This window comes from Nerophis lumbriciformis, linkage group LG39, assembly GCF_033978685.3.
Source record: "Nerophis lumbriciformis linkage group LG39, RoL_Nlum_v2.1, whole genome shotgun sequence".
Lineage (NCBI taxonomy): Eukaryota > Metazoa > Chordata > Actinopteri > Syngnathiformes > Syngnathidae > Nerophis > Nerophis lumbriciformis.
The window spans coordinates 12,667,280-12,683,803 of record NC_084586.2 but is presented as its reverse complement, the minus strand read 5'-3'; the positions used below and the strand labels follow the sequence as shown (position 1 = coordinate 12,683,803).

Below are 16,524 nucleotides of genomic sequence, written 5' to 3'. Positions count from 1 at the left end.
TTCAACTTGTTTAAGTCGGGGTCCACGTTAATCCATACTTGCCAACCTTCCCAGATTGTCCGGGAGACTCCCGAAATTCAGCGCCTCTCCCGAAAACCTCCCGGGACAAATTTTCTCCCGAAAATCTCCCGAAATTCAGGCACACAATATAAACAGCGTACCTGCCCAATAATGTTATAACTGTAGAATGATCGAGGGCGAGTTCTTGGTTTCTTATGTGGGTTTATTGTTTGGCAGTTTCATTAACGTCCTCCCAGCGCCGCAACAACACACAACAACAGCAGTAACGTTTTGTCTACCGGAAAGCAGTTCGTCTGCCGTAAACAGCAATGTTGTGACACTCTTAAACAGGACAATACTGCCATCTAGTGCATTTGATGAAAACACTTTTTGCGTGCCACACAGCAATGCATCATCAGAGAGGAGGTTCAGCATGGTTAGAAAAATAGTGACAGAGAATAGAACAAGGATGGACAATTCAACCCTTAACTCAACAATGAGTAGATGAGTGTTATGTGTGTGTATATGTGTAAATAAATGAACACTGAAATTCAAGTATTTCTTTTATTTATATATATATATATATATATATATATATATACATATATGAAATACTTGACTTAGTATATATATATATATATATATATATATATATATGAAATACTTGACTTGGTGAATCCTAGCTGTAAATATACTCCTCCCCTCTTAACCATGCCCCCAACCACGCCCCCCACCCACCACCTCCCGAAATCGGAGGTCTCAAGGTTGGCAAGTATGCGTTAATCAATTCATGGTAAAGTTACATTGTTTAATGCAGTGGTTCTCAACCTTTTTTCAGTGATGTACCCCCTTTTGAAATGTTTTTTAATTTAAGTACCTCCTAATCAGAGCAAAGCATTTCTGGTTGAAAATAAGAGATACAAGAAGTAAAATACAGCACTATGTCATCAGTTTCTGATTTATTAAATTGTATAACAGTGCAAAATATTGCTCATTTGTAGTGGTCTTTCTTGAACTATTTGGAAAAAAAGATAGGTTTTTATTTATATTTATAAAGAATTTTTGAATTGTTGCTATGTTTAGAATATTTAAAAAAAATCTCACGTACCCCTTGGCATACCTTCTAGTACCCCCAGGGGTACATGCAGGGGCGTCACTAGCTTTTAAGGACAGGGGGGGCTTAGCCCCCAGGAGATGCACAGAATGCGAGCGAACGTTACGCACAAACACAAAACTTCACAAACGGCTAACAAAGACTTAGAAATTATTCATTGTTATTATTATTATTTAAAAAAAATGCACGGGACGAAATTAAATGCTCCCCGGGACGATGGCTTTTAACCATTTTTTTTCTTTTTCTTTTTATGTATTTATTCATTTTACATTTTATATTAAATGTCTTGGTTTTTCCTCCCTCTGAAAATCCTATGAAATGTTTAACAAGCCATCCTATAATAATACAACAGCTATTAATGTAACAATACAATAAAACAAATATATTTAATGATGTTTTTTTCATTATTTTAACAATAGGCTAATGTACATTACTTTATATAGATTCTACAAGAAACACAAAACTTAAAAACTAAATTATTTACAATTGCACACACAAGGTTTCGTGCAGCTTCACTCATTGTAAAGGAAGATAATGTGCTTCGTACACCTGCAGGACCGCAAGCAAGGTCGCAGAGAAAATGCGGACTGGAATTTGAGTGATGTGGACATTTTCTATATGAACAAATGGAATGGATTGGACACCGACGCACTAAAGGGGCTCTTACCTTACGCTACGAAGTGAGGGGAAACTGAGTGAATAATAACAGGTTATATGATTATTTATTCAAACTCATATTCGGGCCACTTTATAATGAATATGTATTTGTAAAAAAAAAAAAAAAATATATATATATATAACACCAAATTATTTAGGGGGGCTTAAGAATATTTTAGGGGGACTAGAGCCCCCCTAAAATAGGCCTAACAACGCCAATGGGTACACGTACCCCAATTTGAGAACCACTGGTTTAATGCATCCAGCGAGGCATCACAACAAAATTAGGCATAATAATGTGTTAATTCCACGACTGTATATATCGGTATCGGTTGATATCAGAATCGGTAATTAAGAGTTGGACAATATCGTAATATTGGATATGGGGTACATTGTGGTCGTCTGCAAGTGACAACGTGTCTGGCAGACAGGTCGTGCTTCCTGTTTGCCGTGTTTAGACTTGAGGACAGGCTCTCACCTTAAGGATACTTCATGTTCCACAAGAAAGACTAAACAAAGAAGAAAACAAAAAAAAACTTGCCGCGCTTACATTTTGTCCAGCAGGGGGTGGCCTGCGAAGGCGAAGGGAGCGATGGTCGTCAGCTCTTTGTTGAGGAGGATGATGCTAAGAGTTTGGATACAAGACATTGTGGACAAGCAGTGCTTGGCTCAAAAGTGTGCAAGAGTGACACTCACAGTGTCCTGAGCTGGCGTAGGTCAGTAAACGCACCACCAGGGATGACCGGGATGTTGGTCATCCTCATCTCTCTGGGGGACACACACACAAACACACACACTTGTATCAACACTCGGGTGTGTGTTTTTGCATGCAGTCAGGGAGGTTTGTCCTTCACATAGCAGGAGGTGGGGGTGGCATCACACCTGCACCGAGCCTTGGCCTTGGAGGGAACACACACATCGCCAGCTGGGAGTTCTCCTGGCACAGAGCGTGTGCTCCATCCTTTTTGTGTGCCCGACAATGCCTAATGTGCATCTTCTTTACATCCCACGTGCCGGTGTTTACTCTACCACAAGCCACAACGACATCCTCGGTACAGAGCCCACATAAGGGCAAGGAAAAACTCACCCCAGTGGAACGTCGATGTGAATGACTATGAGAAACCTTGGCGAGGACCGCATATGTGGGTAACCCCCCCCCCCCCCCCCCCCCCCCCCCTTTAGGGGAGACCAAATGCAATGGATGTCAAGTGGGTCTGACATAATATTGTGAAAGTCCAGTCCATAGTGGATCCAACATAATAGTAAGAGTCCAGTCCATAGTGGATCCAACATAATAGTAAGAGTCCAGTCCATAGTGGATCTAACATAATAGTAAGAGTCCAGTCCATACTGGATCCAACATAATAGTGAGAGTCCAGTCCATAAGTGGATCCAACGTAATAGTAAGAGTCCAGTCCATAGTGGATCTAACATAATAGTAAGAGTCCAGTCCATAGTGGATCCAACATAATAGTAAGAGTCCAGTCCATAGTGGATCCAACATAATAGTAAGAGTCCAGTCCATAGTGGATCCAACATAATAGAAAGAGTCCAGTCCATAAGTGGATCCAACATAATAGTAAGAGTCCAGTCCATACTGGATCCAACATAATAGTGAGAGTCCAGTCCATAAGTGGATCCAACGTAATAGTAAGAGTCCAGTCCATAGTGGATCTAACATAATAGTAAGAGTCCAGTCCATAGTGGATCCAACATAATAGTAAGAGTCCAGTCCATAGTGGATCCAACATAATAGTAAGAGTCCAGTCCATAGTGGATCCAACATAATAGAAAGAGTCCAGTCCATAAGTGGATCCAACATAATAGTAAGAGTCCAGTCCATAGTGGATGCAACATAATAGTAAGAGTCCAGTCCATAGTGGATCCAACATTATAGTAAGAGTCCAGTCCATAGTGGATCCAACATAATAGTAAGAGTCCAGTCCATAAGTGGATCCAACATAATAGTAAGAGTCCAGTCCATAGTGGATCCAACGTAATAGTAAGAGTCCAGTCCATAGTGGATCCAATATAATAGTAAGAGTCCAGTCCATAGTGGATCCAACATAATAGTGTGAGAGTCCAGTCCATAGTGGATCTAACATAATAGTGAGAGAGTCCAGTCCATAGTGGATCTAACTTAATAGTAAGAGTCCAGTCCATAGTGGATCCAACATAATAGTAAGAGTCCAGTCCATAGTGGATCCAACATAATAGTAAGAGTCCAGTCCATAGTGGATCCAACATAATAGAAAGAGTCCAGTCCATAGTGGATCTAACATAATAGTAAGAGTCCAGTCCATAGTGGATCCAACATAATAGTAAGAGTCCAGTCCATAGTGGATCCAACATAATAGTAAGAGTCCAGTCCATAGTGGATCCAACATAATAGTAAGAGTCCAGTTCATAGTGGATCCAACATAATAGTAAGAGTCCAGTCCATAGTGGATCCAACATAAAAGTAAGAGTCCAGTCCATAGTGGATCTAACATAATAGTAAGAGTCCAGTCCATAGTGGATCTAACATAATAGTGAGAGTCCAGTCCATAGTGGATCCAACATAATAGTAAGAGTCCAGTCCATAGTGGATCCAACATAATAGTAAGAGTCCAGTCCATAGTGGATCTAACATAATAGTGAGAGTCCAGTCCATAGTGGATCTAACATAATAGTAAGAGTCCAGTCCATAGTGGATCCAACATAATAGTAAGAGTCCAGTCCATAGTGGATCTAACATAATAGTAAGAGTCCAGTCCATAGTGGATCCAACATAATAGTAAGATTCCAGTCCATAGTGGATCCAACATAATAGTAAGAGTCCAGTCCATAGTGGATCTAACATAATAGTGAGAGTCCAGTCCATAGTGGGGCCAGCAGGAAACCATCCCGAGCGGAGATAAAGTAAAGTAAAGAGCAAAAAGCACTTTACATTGAGTAAACAACCTCAAAGTGCTACAGTGTATTAAAAATAATAATAAAATAAAAAGATAATAAAAAATAAAAATAAATAAAAACTAGAATAGCCAAATAGCTAAAACTAGTATGCATGTATATAAAAATAGGCTTTTAAAAAAAAGAAGGGTTTTTATGCATTTTTTAAAAGCATCCACAGTCTGTGGTGCCCTCAGGTGGTCAGGGAGAGCGCTCCACAGACGGGGAGCGACGGAGCAGTAAGCCCGGTCTCCCATTGTTCGTAGCTTTTGTCCTCGGAGGTTGGAGGATTTGGGTTTGAGTTTTAAGTGTTTTGGTCCTAAATGAAAAATACCGAAAAATACGGTACTCATTAAGTAGTACAGTTGGCACAGTACGGTAAACTGACAGTTACCGTATTTTTCGGAGTATAAGTCGCTCCGGAGTATAAGTCGCACCGGCCGAAAATGCATAATAAAGAAGGAAAAAAACATATATAAGTCGCACTGGAGTATAAGTCGCATTTTTTGGGTGAAATGTATTTGATAAAAGCCAACACCAAGAATAGACATTTGAAAGGCAATTTAAAATAAATAAAGAATAGTGAACAACAGGCTGAATAAGTGTACGTTATATGAGGCATAAATAACCAACTGGTATGTTAACGTAACATATTATGGTAAGAGTCATTCAAATAACTATAACATATAGAACATGCTATACGTTTACCAAACAATCTGTCACTCCTAATCGCTAAATCCCATGAAATCTTATACGTCTAGTCCAGGGGTCGGCAACCCACGGCTCTAGAGCCGCATGCGGCTCTTTAGCGCCGCCCTAGTGGCTCTCTGGAGCTTTTTCAAAAATGTATGAAAAATGGAAAAAGATGAGGTGAAAAAATATATTTTTTGTTTTAATATGGTTTCTGTAGGAGGACAAACATGACACAAACCTCCCTAATTGTTATAAAGCACACTGTTTATATTAAATATGCTTCACTGATTCGAGTATTTGGCGAGCGCCGTTTTGTCCTACTAATTATGGCGGTCCTTGAACTCACCGTAGTTTGTTTACATGTATAACTTTCTCCGACTTTCTAGGACGTGTTTTATGCCACTTCTTTTTCTGTCTCATTTTGTCCACCAAACTTTTAACGTTGTGCGTGAATGCACAAAGGTGAGTTTTGTTGATGTTATTGACTTGTGTGGAGTGCTAATCAGACATATTTTGTCACTGCATGACTGCAAGCTAATCGATGCTAACATGCTATTTAGGCTAGCTGTATGTACATATTGCATCATTATGCCTCATTTGTAGGTACATTTGAGGTCATTTAGTTTCCTTTAAGTCATCTTAATTCAATTTATATCTCATGACACACTATCTGTATGTAATATGGCTTTTAATTTCTTGTGGCTCCAGACAGATTTGTTTTTGTATTTTTGGTCCAATATGGCTCTTTCAACATTTTGGGTTGCCGACCCCTGTCCTAGTCTCTTACGTGAATGAGATAAATAATATTATTTGATATTTTACACTAATGTGTTAATCATTTCACACATAAGTCGCTCCTGAGTATAAGTCGCACCAAACTATGAAAAAAAACTGCGACTTAATAGTCTGAAAAATACGGTAATATTTAAACATTTAACATGTGACATTTCTAACAATTTTGAACAGAAATAGTTCATGCACATTCAGATAAATTCTTCAAAATTACAATTAAAACATTTTTGGCCGGGGTTCACACTAATGCACACTAATTGACTGAAAGAGCACGCACTTGGCGCGATGATGTCATGTTATCGATGGAAAAATGCATTTTTAGACAATATGATTTGCCTGAGCAGCTAGGAGACCCCGAGAGTAACAAGCGGTTGCCTTGTTGCCTTTCCATTAAGAACAATAAATTAGTTTTAGTATAAGTAAATGTAATGCAGAGCGCATATCATTACGTCAAGATAATGGCACTAGCATTTACTTCATTTAAGAATATTTTTCAACATATTGAGCAAAAAGTTCTCATATTTTTTTTCCTACCAAGAAAAGTGCACTTGTTATTAGTGAGAATATACTTATTTTATGGTATTTTGGGGTTCATTGAAGTTAGCTAATTTTACTTGTTTTGGAAAGTCTTGACAAGCCAAATTTTCTTGTTCTATTGGCAGATAATTTTGCTTAGTTCAAATAAAATACCCCTCATTTTTGTATTTTTTTTTCTTGTTTTTGAACACTGACTTTTTGCAGTGCAAAACTGAGCAAGACAGCGCACAGAATGCTAGCCCACGCTGCAAAAACTGAAATCTAAGTAAGATGAAATATCTCAAATAAGGGTGATATTTGCTTATTTTCCGTCTGTAAAGATAATTCTTCTCACTAAGCAGATTTTATGTTAGAGTGTTTTACTTGTTTTAAGTGTTTTGGTCCTAAATGATCTCAGTAAGATATTACAGCTTGTTGCTGAGATTTGATGACCTATATTGAGTAAAACATGCTTGAAACTAGAATATCAACTGTTGCAAAGCTGTGTCATCAACACTCACAAGTATAAAACTGCTTTTTTAAAGTAATCATTTCTTAGTTCAAGCATGAAAAAAAAAAATGTCGAGCGCATATCATTATGTCAAGATAATGGCACTAGCATTTACTTCATTTAAAAATATTTTTCAACATATTGAGCAAAAATGTCTCTTTTTTTTTCCTACCAAGAAAAGTGCACTTGTTATTAGTGAGAATATACTTATTTTAAGGTATTTTTGAGTTCATTGAGGTTAGCTAATTTGACTTGTTTTGGAAAGTCTTGACAAGCCAAATTTTCTTGTTCTATTGGCAGATAATTTTGCTTAGTTCAAATAAAATACCCCTCATTTTTATTTATTTTTTCTTGTTTTTGAACACTGACTTTTTGCAGTGCAAAACTGAGCAAGACAGCGCACAGAATACTAGCCCACGCTGCAAAAACTGAAATCTAAGTAAGATGAAATATCTCAAATAAGGGTGATATTTGCTTAGTTTCTGTCTGATAAGATAATTCTTCTCACTAAGCAGATTTTATGTTAGAGTGTTTTACTTGTTTTAAGGGTTCTGGTCCTAAATGATCTCAGTAAGATATTACAGCTTGTTGCTGAGATTTGATGACCTATATTGAGTAAAACATGCTTGAAACTAGAATATCAACTGTTGCAAAGCTGTGTCATCAACACTCACAAGTATAAAACTGCTTTTTTAAAGTAATCATTTCTTAGTTCAAGCATGAAAAAAAAAAAATGTCGAGCGCATATCATTATGTCAAGATAATGGCACTAGCATTTACTTCATTTAAAAATATTTTTCAACATATTGAGCAAAAATGTCTCTTTTTTTTTCCTACCAAGAAAAGTGCACTTGTTATTAGTGAGAATATACTTATTTTAAGGTATTTTTGAGTTCATTGAGGTTAGCTAATTTGACTTGTTTTGGAAAGTCTTGACAAGCCAAATTTTCTTGTTCTATTGGCAGATAATTTTGCTTAGTTCAAATAAAATACCCCTCATTTTTATTTATTTTTTCTTGTTTTTGAACACTGACTTTTTGCAGTGCAAAACTGAGCAAGACAGCGCACAGAATACTAGCCCACGCTGCAAAAACTGAAATCTAAGTAAGATGAAATATCTCAAATAAGGGTGATATTTGCTTAGTTTCTGTCTGATAAGATAATTCTTCTCACTAAGCAGATTTTATGCTAGAGTGTTTTACTTGTTTTAAGGGTTTTGGTCCTAAATGATCTCAGTAAGATATTACAGCTTGTTGCTGAGATTTGATGACCTATATTGAGTAAAACATGCTTGAAACTAGAATATCAACTGTTGCAAAGCTGTGTCATCAACACTCACAAGTATAAAACTACTTTTTTAAAGTAATCATTTCTTATTTCAAGCATGAAAAAAAAATCATGATCATTATGTCAAGATAATGGCACTAGCATTTACTTCATTTAAGAATATTTTTCAACATATTGAGCAAAAACGTCTCTTTTTTTCCTACCAAGAAAAGTGCACTTGTTATTAGTGAGAATATACTTATTTTAAGGTATTTTGGGTTCATTGAGGTTAGCTAATTTGACTTGTTTTGGAAAGTCTTGACAAGCCAAATTTTCTTGTTCTATTGGCCGATCATTTTGCTTTTTCAAATAAAATACCCCTCATTTTTGTTTTTTTTCCCCCCTTGTTTTTGAGCGCGTGCCCAAAAGTTCGACTTTCTCAAAAATGTCACAAATCACTGGGCTGGAAGGTCAAGGCAAACACTGCGCATAACAAATGAGTCTGTTTCCCCCGCCTATCATTCGGCGGCATTGACTGCCCAAAAAGACTCCCACGTGTTGGAGACTCAGTCACTGCACTTTTTTTTTTTTTTTTTTTAATCGAGTACAAAAACAAAATAAGCCAGAATGGGGCCAAAAATGTTTTGGAGTTTCATAGATCAACAACAACAACCAAAGTTAAGTTAAAGTACCAATGATTGTCACACACACACTAGGTGTGGTGAAATTATCCTCTGCATTTGACCCATCACCCTTGATCACCCCCCTGGGAGGTGAGGGGAGCAGTGAGCAGCAGCGGTGGCCACGCCCGGGAATCATTTTTGGTGATTCAACCCCCAATTCCAACCCTTGATGCTGAGTGCCAAGCAGGGAGGTAATGGGTCCCATTTTTATAGTCTTTGGTATGACTCGGTCGGGGTTTGAACTCACAACCTACCGACACTCTAACCACTAGGACACTGAGTAGGTAGAGAGAGAGAGAGAGAGACTAATATGACGTGTGCAACTCAGGTCAATGAGTCAAATAGTAAACAAGAAATTAGGAACATTAACTTTGGTTGGCGCTATTAAATAAATGACCCTACCCTTTGTCATTTTTCTTTTTTCGTAGTTGATGATGAAGACGAAAACTGGCACAGCACGCCACTCCTCTGACTTTGTTTAGTACAAGCTGTCACTTAAAGCTGCGGTACCTAAGTTATATTCTTTAAAAAATAAATAAAAAATAATAATAAATAAATCATATTAGCATCATACAGTATATCGTAAAAGTAATCGTTTCTGAAAAAAATGGTACGTCTGCGTGATGTCTGTGCATTGTAATTAAGTGTTTTAGTCAATAAAACCCCGGGAGACAAAATAATTTATCTTTGTGTCGGTCAACCCTTCCAGATCCAACCATGGGATTTAGAGAAAGGAGGGGTGAGCAATTATTGTCACTATATGTACAATTATTGTCACAATACGTACAATTATTGTCACTATATGTACAATTATTGTCACAATACGTACAATTATTGTCACTATATGTACAATTATTGTCACTATGCACAATTAATGTCACTATATGTACAAATATTGTCACTATATGTACAAATATTGTCACTATACGTACAATTATTGTCACTATGCACAATTATTGTCACTATATGTACACTTATTGTCACTTTGCACAATTATTGTCACTATATGTACAAATAGTGTCACTATATATACAATTATTGTCACTATACACAATTATTGTCACTATACGTACAATTATTGTCACTATATGTACAATTATTGTCACTATGCACAATTATTGTCATTATATGTACAATTATTGTCATTTTGCACAATTATTGTCACTATACGTACAATTATTGTAACTATGCACAATTATTGTCACTATGCACAATTATTGTCACTATACACAATTATTGTCACTATACGTACAATTATTGTCACAATGCACAATTATTGTCATTATATGTACAATTATTGTCATTATATGTACAATTATTGTCACTATATGTACAAATATTGTCACGATATGTACAATTATTGTCATTATATGTACAATTATTGTCACTTTATGTACACTTATTGTCACTTTATGTACACTTATTGTCACTATGCACAATTATTGTCACTATACGTACAAATAGTGTCACTATATATACAATTATTGTCACTATACACAATTATTGTCACTATACGTACAATTATTGTCACTATGCACAATTATTGTCATTATATGTACAATTATTGTCACTATATGCACAATTATTGTCACTATGCACAATTATTGTCATTATATGTACAATTATTGTCATTTTGCACAATTATTGTCACTATACGTACAATTATTGTCACTATGCACAATTATTGTCACTATGCACAATTATTGTCACTATACACAATTATTGTCACTATACGTACAATTATTGTCACAATGCACAATTATTGTCATTATATGTACAATTATTGTCATTATATGTACAATTATTGTCACTATATGTACAAATATTGTCACGATATGTACAATTATTGTCATTATATGTACAATTATTGTCACTTTATGTACACTTATTGTCACTTTATGTACACTTATTGTCACTATGCACAATTATTGTCACTATACGTACAAATAGTGTCACTATATATACAATTATTGTCACTATACACAATTATTGTCACTATACGTACAATTATTGTCACTATGCACAATTATTGTCATTATATGTACAATTATTGTCACTATATGCACAATTATTGTCACTATGCACAATTATTGTCATTATATGTACAATTATTGTCATTATGCACAATTATTGTCACTATATGTACAATTATTGTCACTATATGTACAATTATTGTCACTATATGCACAATTATTGTCAGTATATGTACACTTATTGTCACTATGCACAATTATTGTCGCTATATGTACAAATATTGTCACTATATATACAATTATTGTCACTATACACAATTATTGTCACTATACGTACAATTATTGTCACTATGCACAATTATTGTCACTATATGTACAATTATTGTCACTATATAAATAAATAAAGATAAATGGGTTATACTTGTATAGCGCTTTTCTACCTTCAAGGTACTCAAAGCGCTTTGACAGTATATGTACAATTATTGTCACTATATGTACAATTATTGTCACTATGCACAATTATTGTCATTATATGTACAATTATTGTCACTATATGTACAATTATTGTCACTATATGCACAATTATTGTCACTATATGTACACTTATTGTCACTATGCACAATTATTGTCACTATATGTACAAATATTGTCATTATATATACAATTTTTGCCACTATAAACAATTATTGTCACTATACGTACAATTATTGTCACTATACACAATTATTGTCACTATATGTACAATTATTGTCATTATGCACAATTATTGTCACTATACGTACAATTATTGTCACTATGCACAATTATTGTCACTATACGTACAATTATTGTCATTATATGTACAATTATTGTCATTATGCACAATTATTGTCACTATGTGTACAATTATTGTCACTATATGCACAATTATTGTCACTATATGTACACTTATTGTCACTGTGCACAATTATTGTCAATATATGTACAAATATTGTCATTATATATACAATTATTGCCACTATACACAATTATTGTCACTATACGTACAATTATTGTCACTATATGTACAATTATTGTCACTATGCACAATTATTGTCATTATATGTACAATTATTGTCACTATATGTACAATTATTGTCACTATATGCACAATTATTGTCACTATATGTACACTTATTGTCACTATGCACAATTATTGTCACTATATGTACAAATATTGTCATTATATATACAATTATTGCCACTATAAACAATTATTGTCACTATACGTACAATTATTGTCACTATACACAATTATTGTCACTATATGTACAATTATTGTCATTATGCACAATTATTGTCTCTATACGTACAATTATTGTCACTATGCACAATTATTGTCACTATACGTACAATTATTGTCACTATGCACAATTATTGTCAATATATGTACAAATATTGTCATTATATATACAATTATTGCCACTATACACAATTATTGTCACTATACGTACAATTATTGTCACTATACCCAATTATTGTCACTATATGTACAATTATTGTCATTATGCACAATTATTGTCACTATACGTACAATTATTGTCACTATGCACAATTATTGTCACTATATGTACAAATATTGTCACTATATATACAATTATTGTCACTGTACACAATTATTGTCACTATACCCAATTATTGTCACTATATGTACAATTATTGTCATTATGCACAATTATTGTCACTATACGTACAATTATTGTCATTATATGTACACTTATTGTCACTATATGTACAATTATTGTCATTATATGTACAATTATTGTCATTTTATGTACAATTACTGTCATTATACGTACAATTATTGTCACTATGCACAATTATTGTCATTATATGTACAATTATTGTTATTATATGTACAATTATTGTCATTATATGTACAATTATTGTCACTATGCACAATTATTGTTATTATATGTACAATTATTGTCACTATATGCACAATTATTGTCACTATATGTACAAATATTGTCACTATATATACAATTATTGACACTATAGACAATTATTGTCACTATACGTACAATTATTGTCACTATGCACAATTATTGTCACTATATGTACAATTATTGTCACTATATGCACAATTATTGTCACTTTATGTACAATTATTGTCACTATCTGTACAATTACTGTCACTACACGTACAAATATTGTTACTATGCGTACATACAATTAAGTTAAGTTAAAAGTTCAAATTAAAGTCCCAGCGATAGTCACACAAACACACACTGGGTGTGGTGAAATTTGTCCTGTTGGCGGATCTGATCCGGCCCCTGAGCCGTACGTTTGACACCCCTTTTATAGATGAACTTGTTCCAATGATTACTTTGACTTTTATATATACAACACACTGGTTCAAATGGTTTCTTTGATTACTTTGACTTTTATATATGGATTGCCTGTTATGTGGTTACTTTGATTTTATATAATAGATCAACTTGTTTCTAAGAATACTTTGATTTTGTACAGTACATAGATCAACTTTATTCTTAAGATTATTTTTATTATATTGTTAAACTTGTTTATATGATTACTTTTATTTCTTTAATGTTTTTTTTTAAGGCAAAACCACAGTTCAGTTTAAAGGTTTATGGCGGAAATGTTGCTTATAATGACACAAATGTTTCATCATGTAATCCTGACATTGTAATGCCTTTTCAATAATTACTGAAGGAATGTTCCAAGTCTAAGGACCAGACCAACTGAAATACACTATTTTGTGTGTAAAATAATCATACAAACAAAACCTCATCAATGGCTTCTTTATGATAATTAGGGTGGCATGAAAACAGAAAAATACTAATTATTTTTTAAATATTACTTTTCAGGTCCCTAAGAAGTTTGATCTTCATTTATTGTCAAGGTGCGTGAAGGGTTGAAAAACATCAAATACTTGCTGCTTCCATTACACACATTAGCATTGCACGAGGGACAAGCGGTATAAAATGGATGGATGGATGGACTAGGTCAATGAGTACTCACACATATTCCGTGTCGAAGGAAATGTTCCTGGGAATGACGCTGGCTCCCACAGGCAAGCAGTAATACGAGCAGACGGCTCGCTTCAAGGAACTTGCAGGCGTCCAGTCTTTGTTGTTCGCCACCGCTGCTGCAATGACTGTCATCATCATTAGCATCGTCATCATCATCATCTTCATCGATATTATCCGGAACATCATGGGGGGTCCACTAGTTCCACGTCTTCTCACTCCAATGTGGCCTAAGCATGACCCACCAGCTCACTCGCCAGTTCAGTCAAAGTTTGTTGAGTGCGTGTGAGCTTTAGTGGGCGTGTGTGCGTGTGTGTGTGTGTGTGTGTGTGGGACTGTGGGAGTACCCTGCTACTTTGTGTGTGTGTGTGTAAGTATAACTAAGCTATAACCGAGTTCTTTGGTTTTTACTGGACAACAATAACTGAAAAGACGTTTTATATTCTAATTTTCTCTGATTACTGTTTTGCACACTCTTGGCATTCTCTCGATGAGCTTCAAGCACACCTGTGAAGTGAAAACCATTTCAGGTGACTACCTCTCGAAGCTCATGGAGAGAATGCCAAGAGTGTGCAAAGCAGTAATCAGAGCAATTTTGGTGGCTATTTTGAAGAAACTAGAATATAAAAACATGTTTTCAGTTATTTCACCTTTTCAAATGTTTGAATAAATATCAACGTATTATACTTTTTATTATGTAAAATAAATATAGATATATATTTAGATGCTTTATGTTTTACATTATTTTAGTTTTATACACATTTGTTTCAGTATATTTATCATTGTATTAATTTGTCATTATATTTTTACAATTACAGATATTTATTTGGATGTTTTTATGTTAATATGTAGACATTTACTTTAATATTTGATGTTGTTAAAATAATAAACAATGCATAATAAAAAGGAAGAAATACATAGCATTATTGTATTATACAAATATTTAAATACATATCAATGCATTATACTTTTTATTACACTGTTTTTACATTATTTTATATTTGTAGACATTTGTTTCAATATCCTTATCATCATATTAGTCTGTCATTATATTTTTACAATTACAGATATTTATTTGGATATTTTCATTTTATCACATGTATTTAGACATTTACTTTAATATTTTATGTTTTTTAATAAACCATTTAAAATAATGAAGAAATACATAGCAATGTTGCATTATGGCTATTATACAAATATTTAAATAGATATCAATGCATTATACTTTTTATTACACTGGTTTTACATTATTTTATATTTGTAGACATTTGTTTCAATATCCTTATCATCATATTAGTCTGTCATTATATTTTTACAATTACAGATATTTATTTGGATGTTTTTATTTTATTACATGTATTTAGACATTTACTTTAATATTTTATGTTTTTTAATAAACCATTTAAAATAATGAAGAAATACATAGCAATGTTGCATTATGGCTATTATACAAATATTTAAATACATATCAATGCATTATACTTTTTATTACACTGTTTTTACATTATTGTATATTTGTAGACATGTGTTTCAATATCCTTATCATCATATTAGTTTGTCATTATATTTTTACAATTACAGATATTTATTTGGATGTTTTTATTTTATTACATGTATTTAGACATTTACTTTAATATTTTATGTTGTTAGTAAACCATTTAAAATAATGAACAATACATAGTAAAATTGAAGAAATGCATAGCAATATTGTATTATGGCTGTTACACAAATATTTCAAAATATATAATAAAATATACTTTTTATAAGCTTTAGCCACATTAGCCATATGGTATGATGTCCCATATAATAGCTGTGTTAAAAATGAGTTTTTTTTACAGACAATACTATGGAGTATTAGGGTGCCTGATGTTATACAAATCATATATTAAATAAATACAGTAGAGGCCAAAAGTTTGGACACATCTTCTCCTCATTCAATGTGTTTTCTTTATTTGCATGACTATTTACATTGTAGATTGTCACTGAAGGCATCACAACTATGAATGAACACATGTGGAGTTATGTACTTAACAAAAAAAAAAGGTGAAATAACTGAAAACATGTTTTTTATTCTAATTTTCTCTGATTACTGTTTTGCACACTCTTGGCATTCTCTCGATGAGCTTCAAGCACACCTGTGAAGTGAAAACCATTTCAGGTGACTACCTCTCGAAGCTCATGGAGAGAATGCCAAGAGTGTGCAAAGCAGTAATCAGAGCAAAGGGTGGCTATTTTTGAAGAAACTAGAATAAAAAAACATGTTTTCAATCAATCAATCAATCAATGTTTATATATATAGCCCTAAATCACAAGTGTCTCAAAGGGCTGCACAAGCCACAACGACATCCTCAGTACAAAGCCCACATAAGGGCAAGGA

At 33.8% G+C, this 16,524-nt stretch overlaps 1 protein-coding gene across 5 annotated transcripts in view; it reads right to left on the bottom strand.

Annotated features, from left to right (window-relative positions):
• The window catches only part of fshr (follicle stimulating hormone receptor), a 35,964-nt gene extending 21,416 nt beyond the window's left edge, over positions 1 to 14,548 (bottom strand). The window contains exons 1-3 of one of the 5 annotated variants that reach the window (XR_009811783.1): positions 14,140 to 14,542; positions 2,468 to 2,539; positions 2,322 to 2,396 (exon numbers count right to left, since the gene is read on the bottom strand). Coding sequence is in view for 2 of the 5 variants with exons in the window: in XM_061932018.1 (XP_061788002.1) it covers positions 2,322 to 2,396; positions 2,468 to 2,539; positions 14,140 to 14,336 (344 nt within the window). In the remaining 3 variants the exon portion in view is untranslated. Of the gene's footprint in view, positions 1 to 2,321; positions 2,397 to 2,467; positions 2,540 to 14,139 lie in introns of those variants that run through there. The other 4 variants (XM_061932018.1, XM_061932021.2, XM_061932019.1 and 1 more) reach the window with 4 other exon arrangements.
• Between the last annotated feature and the right edge of the window lie 1,976 nt (positions 14,549 to 16,524).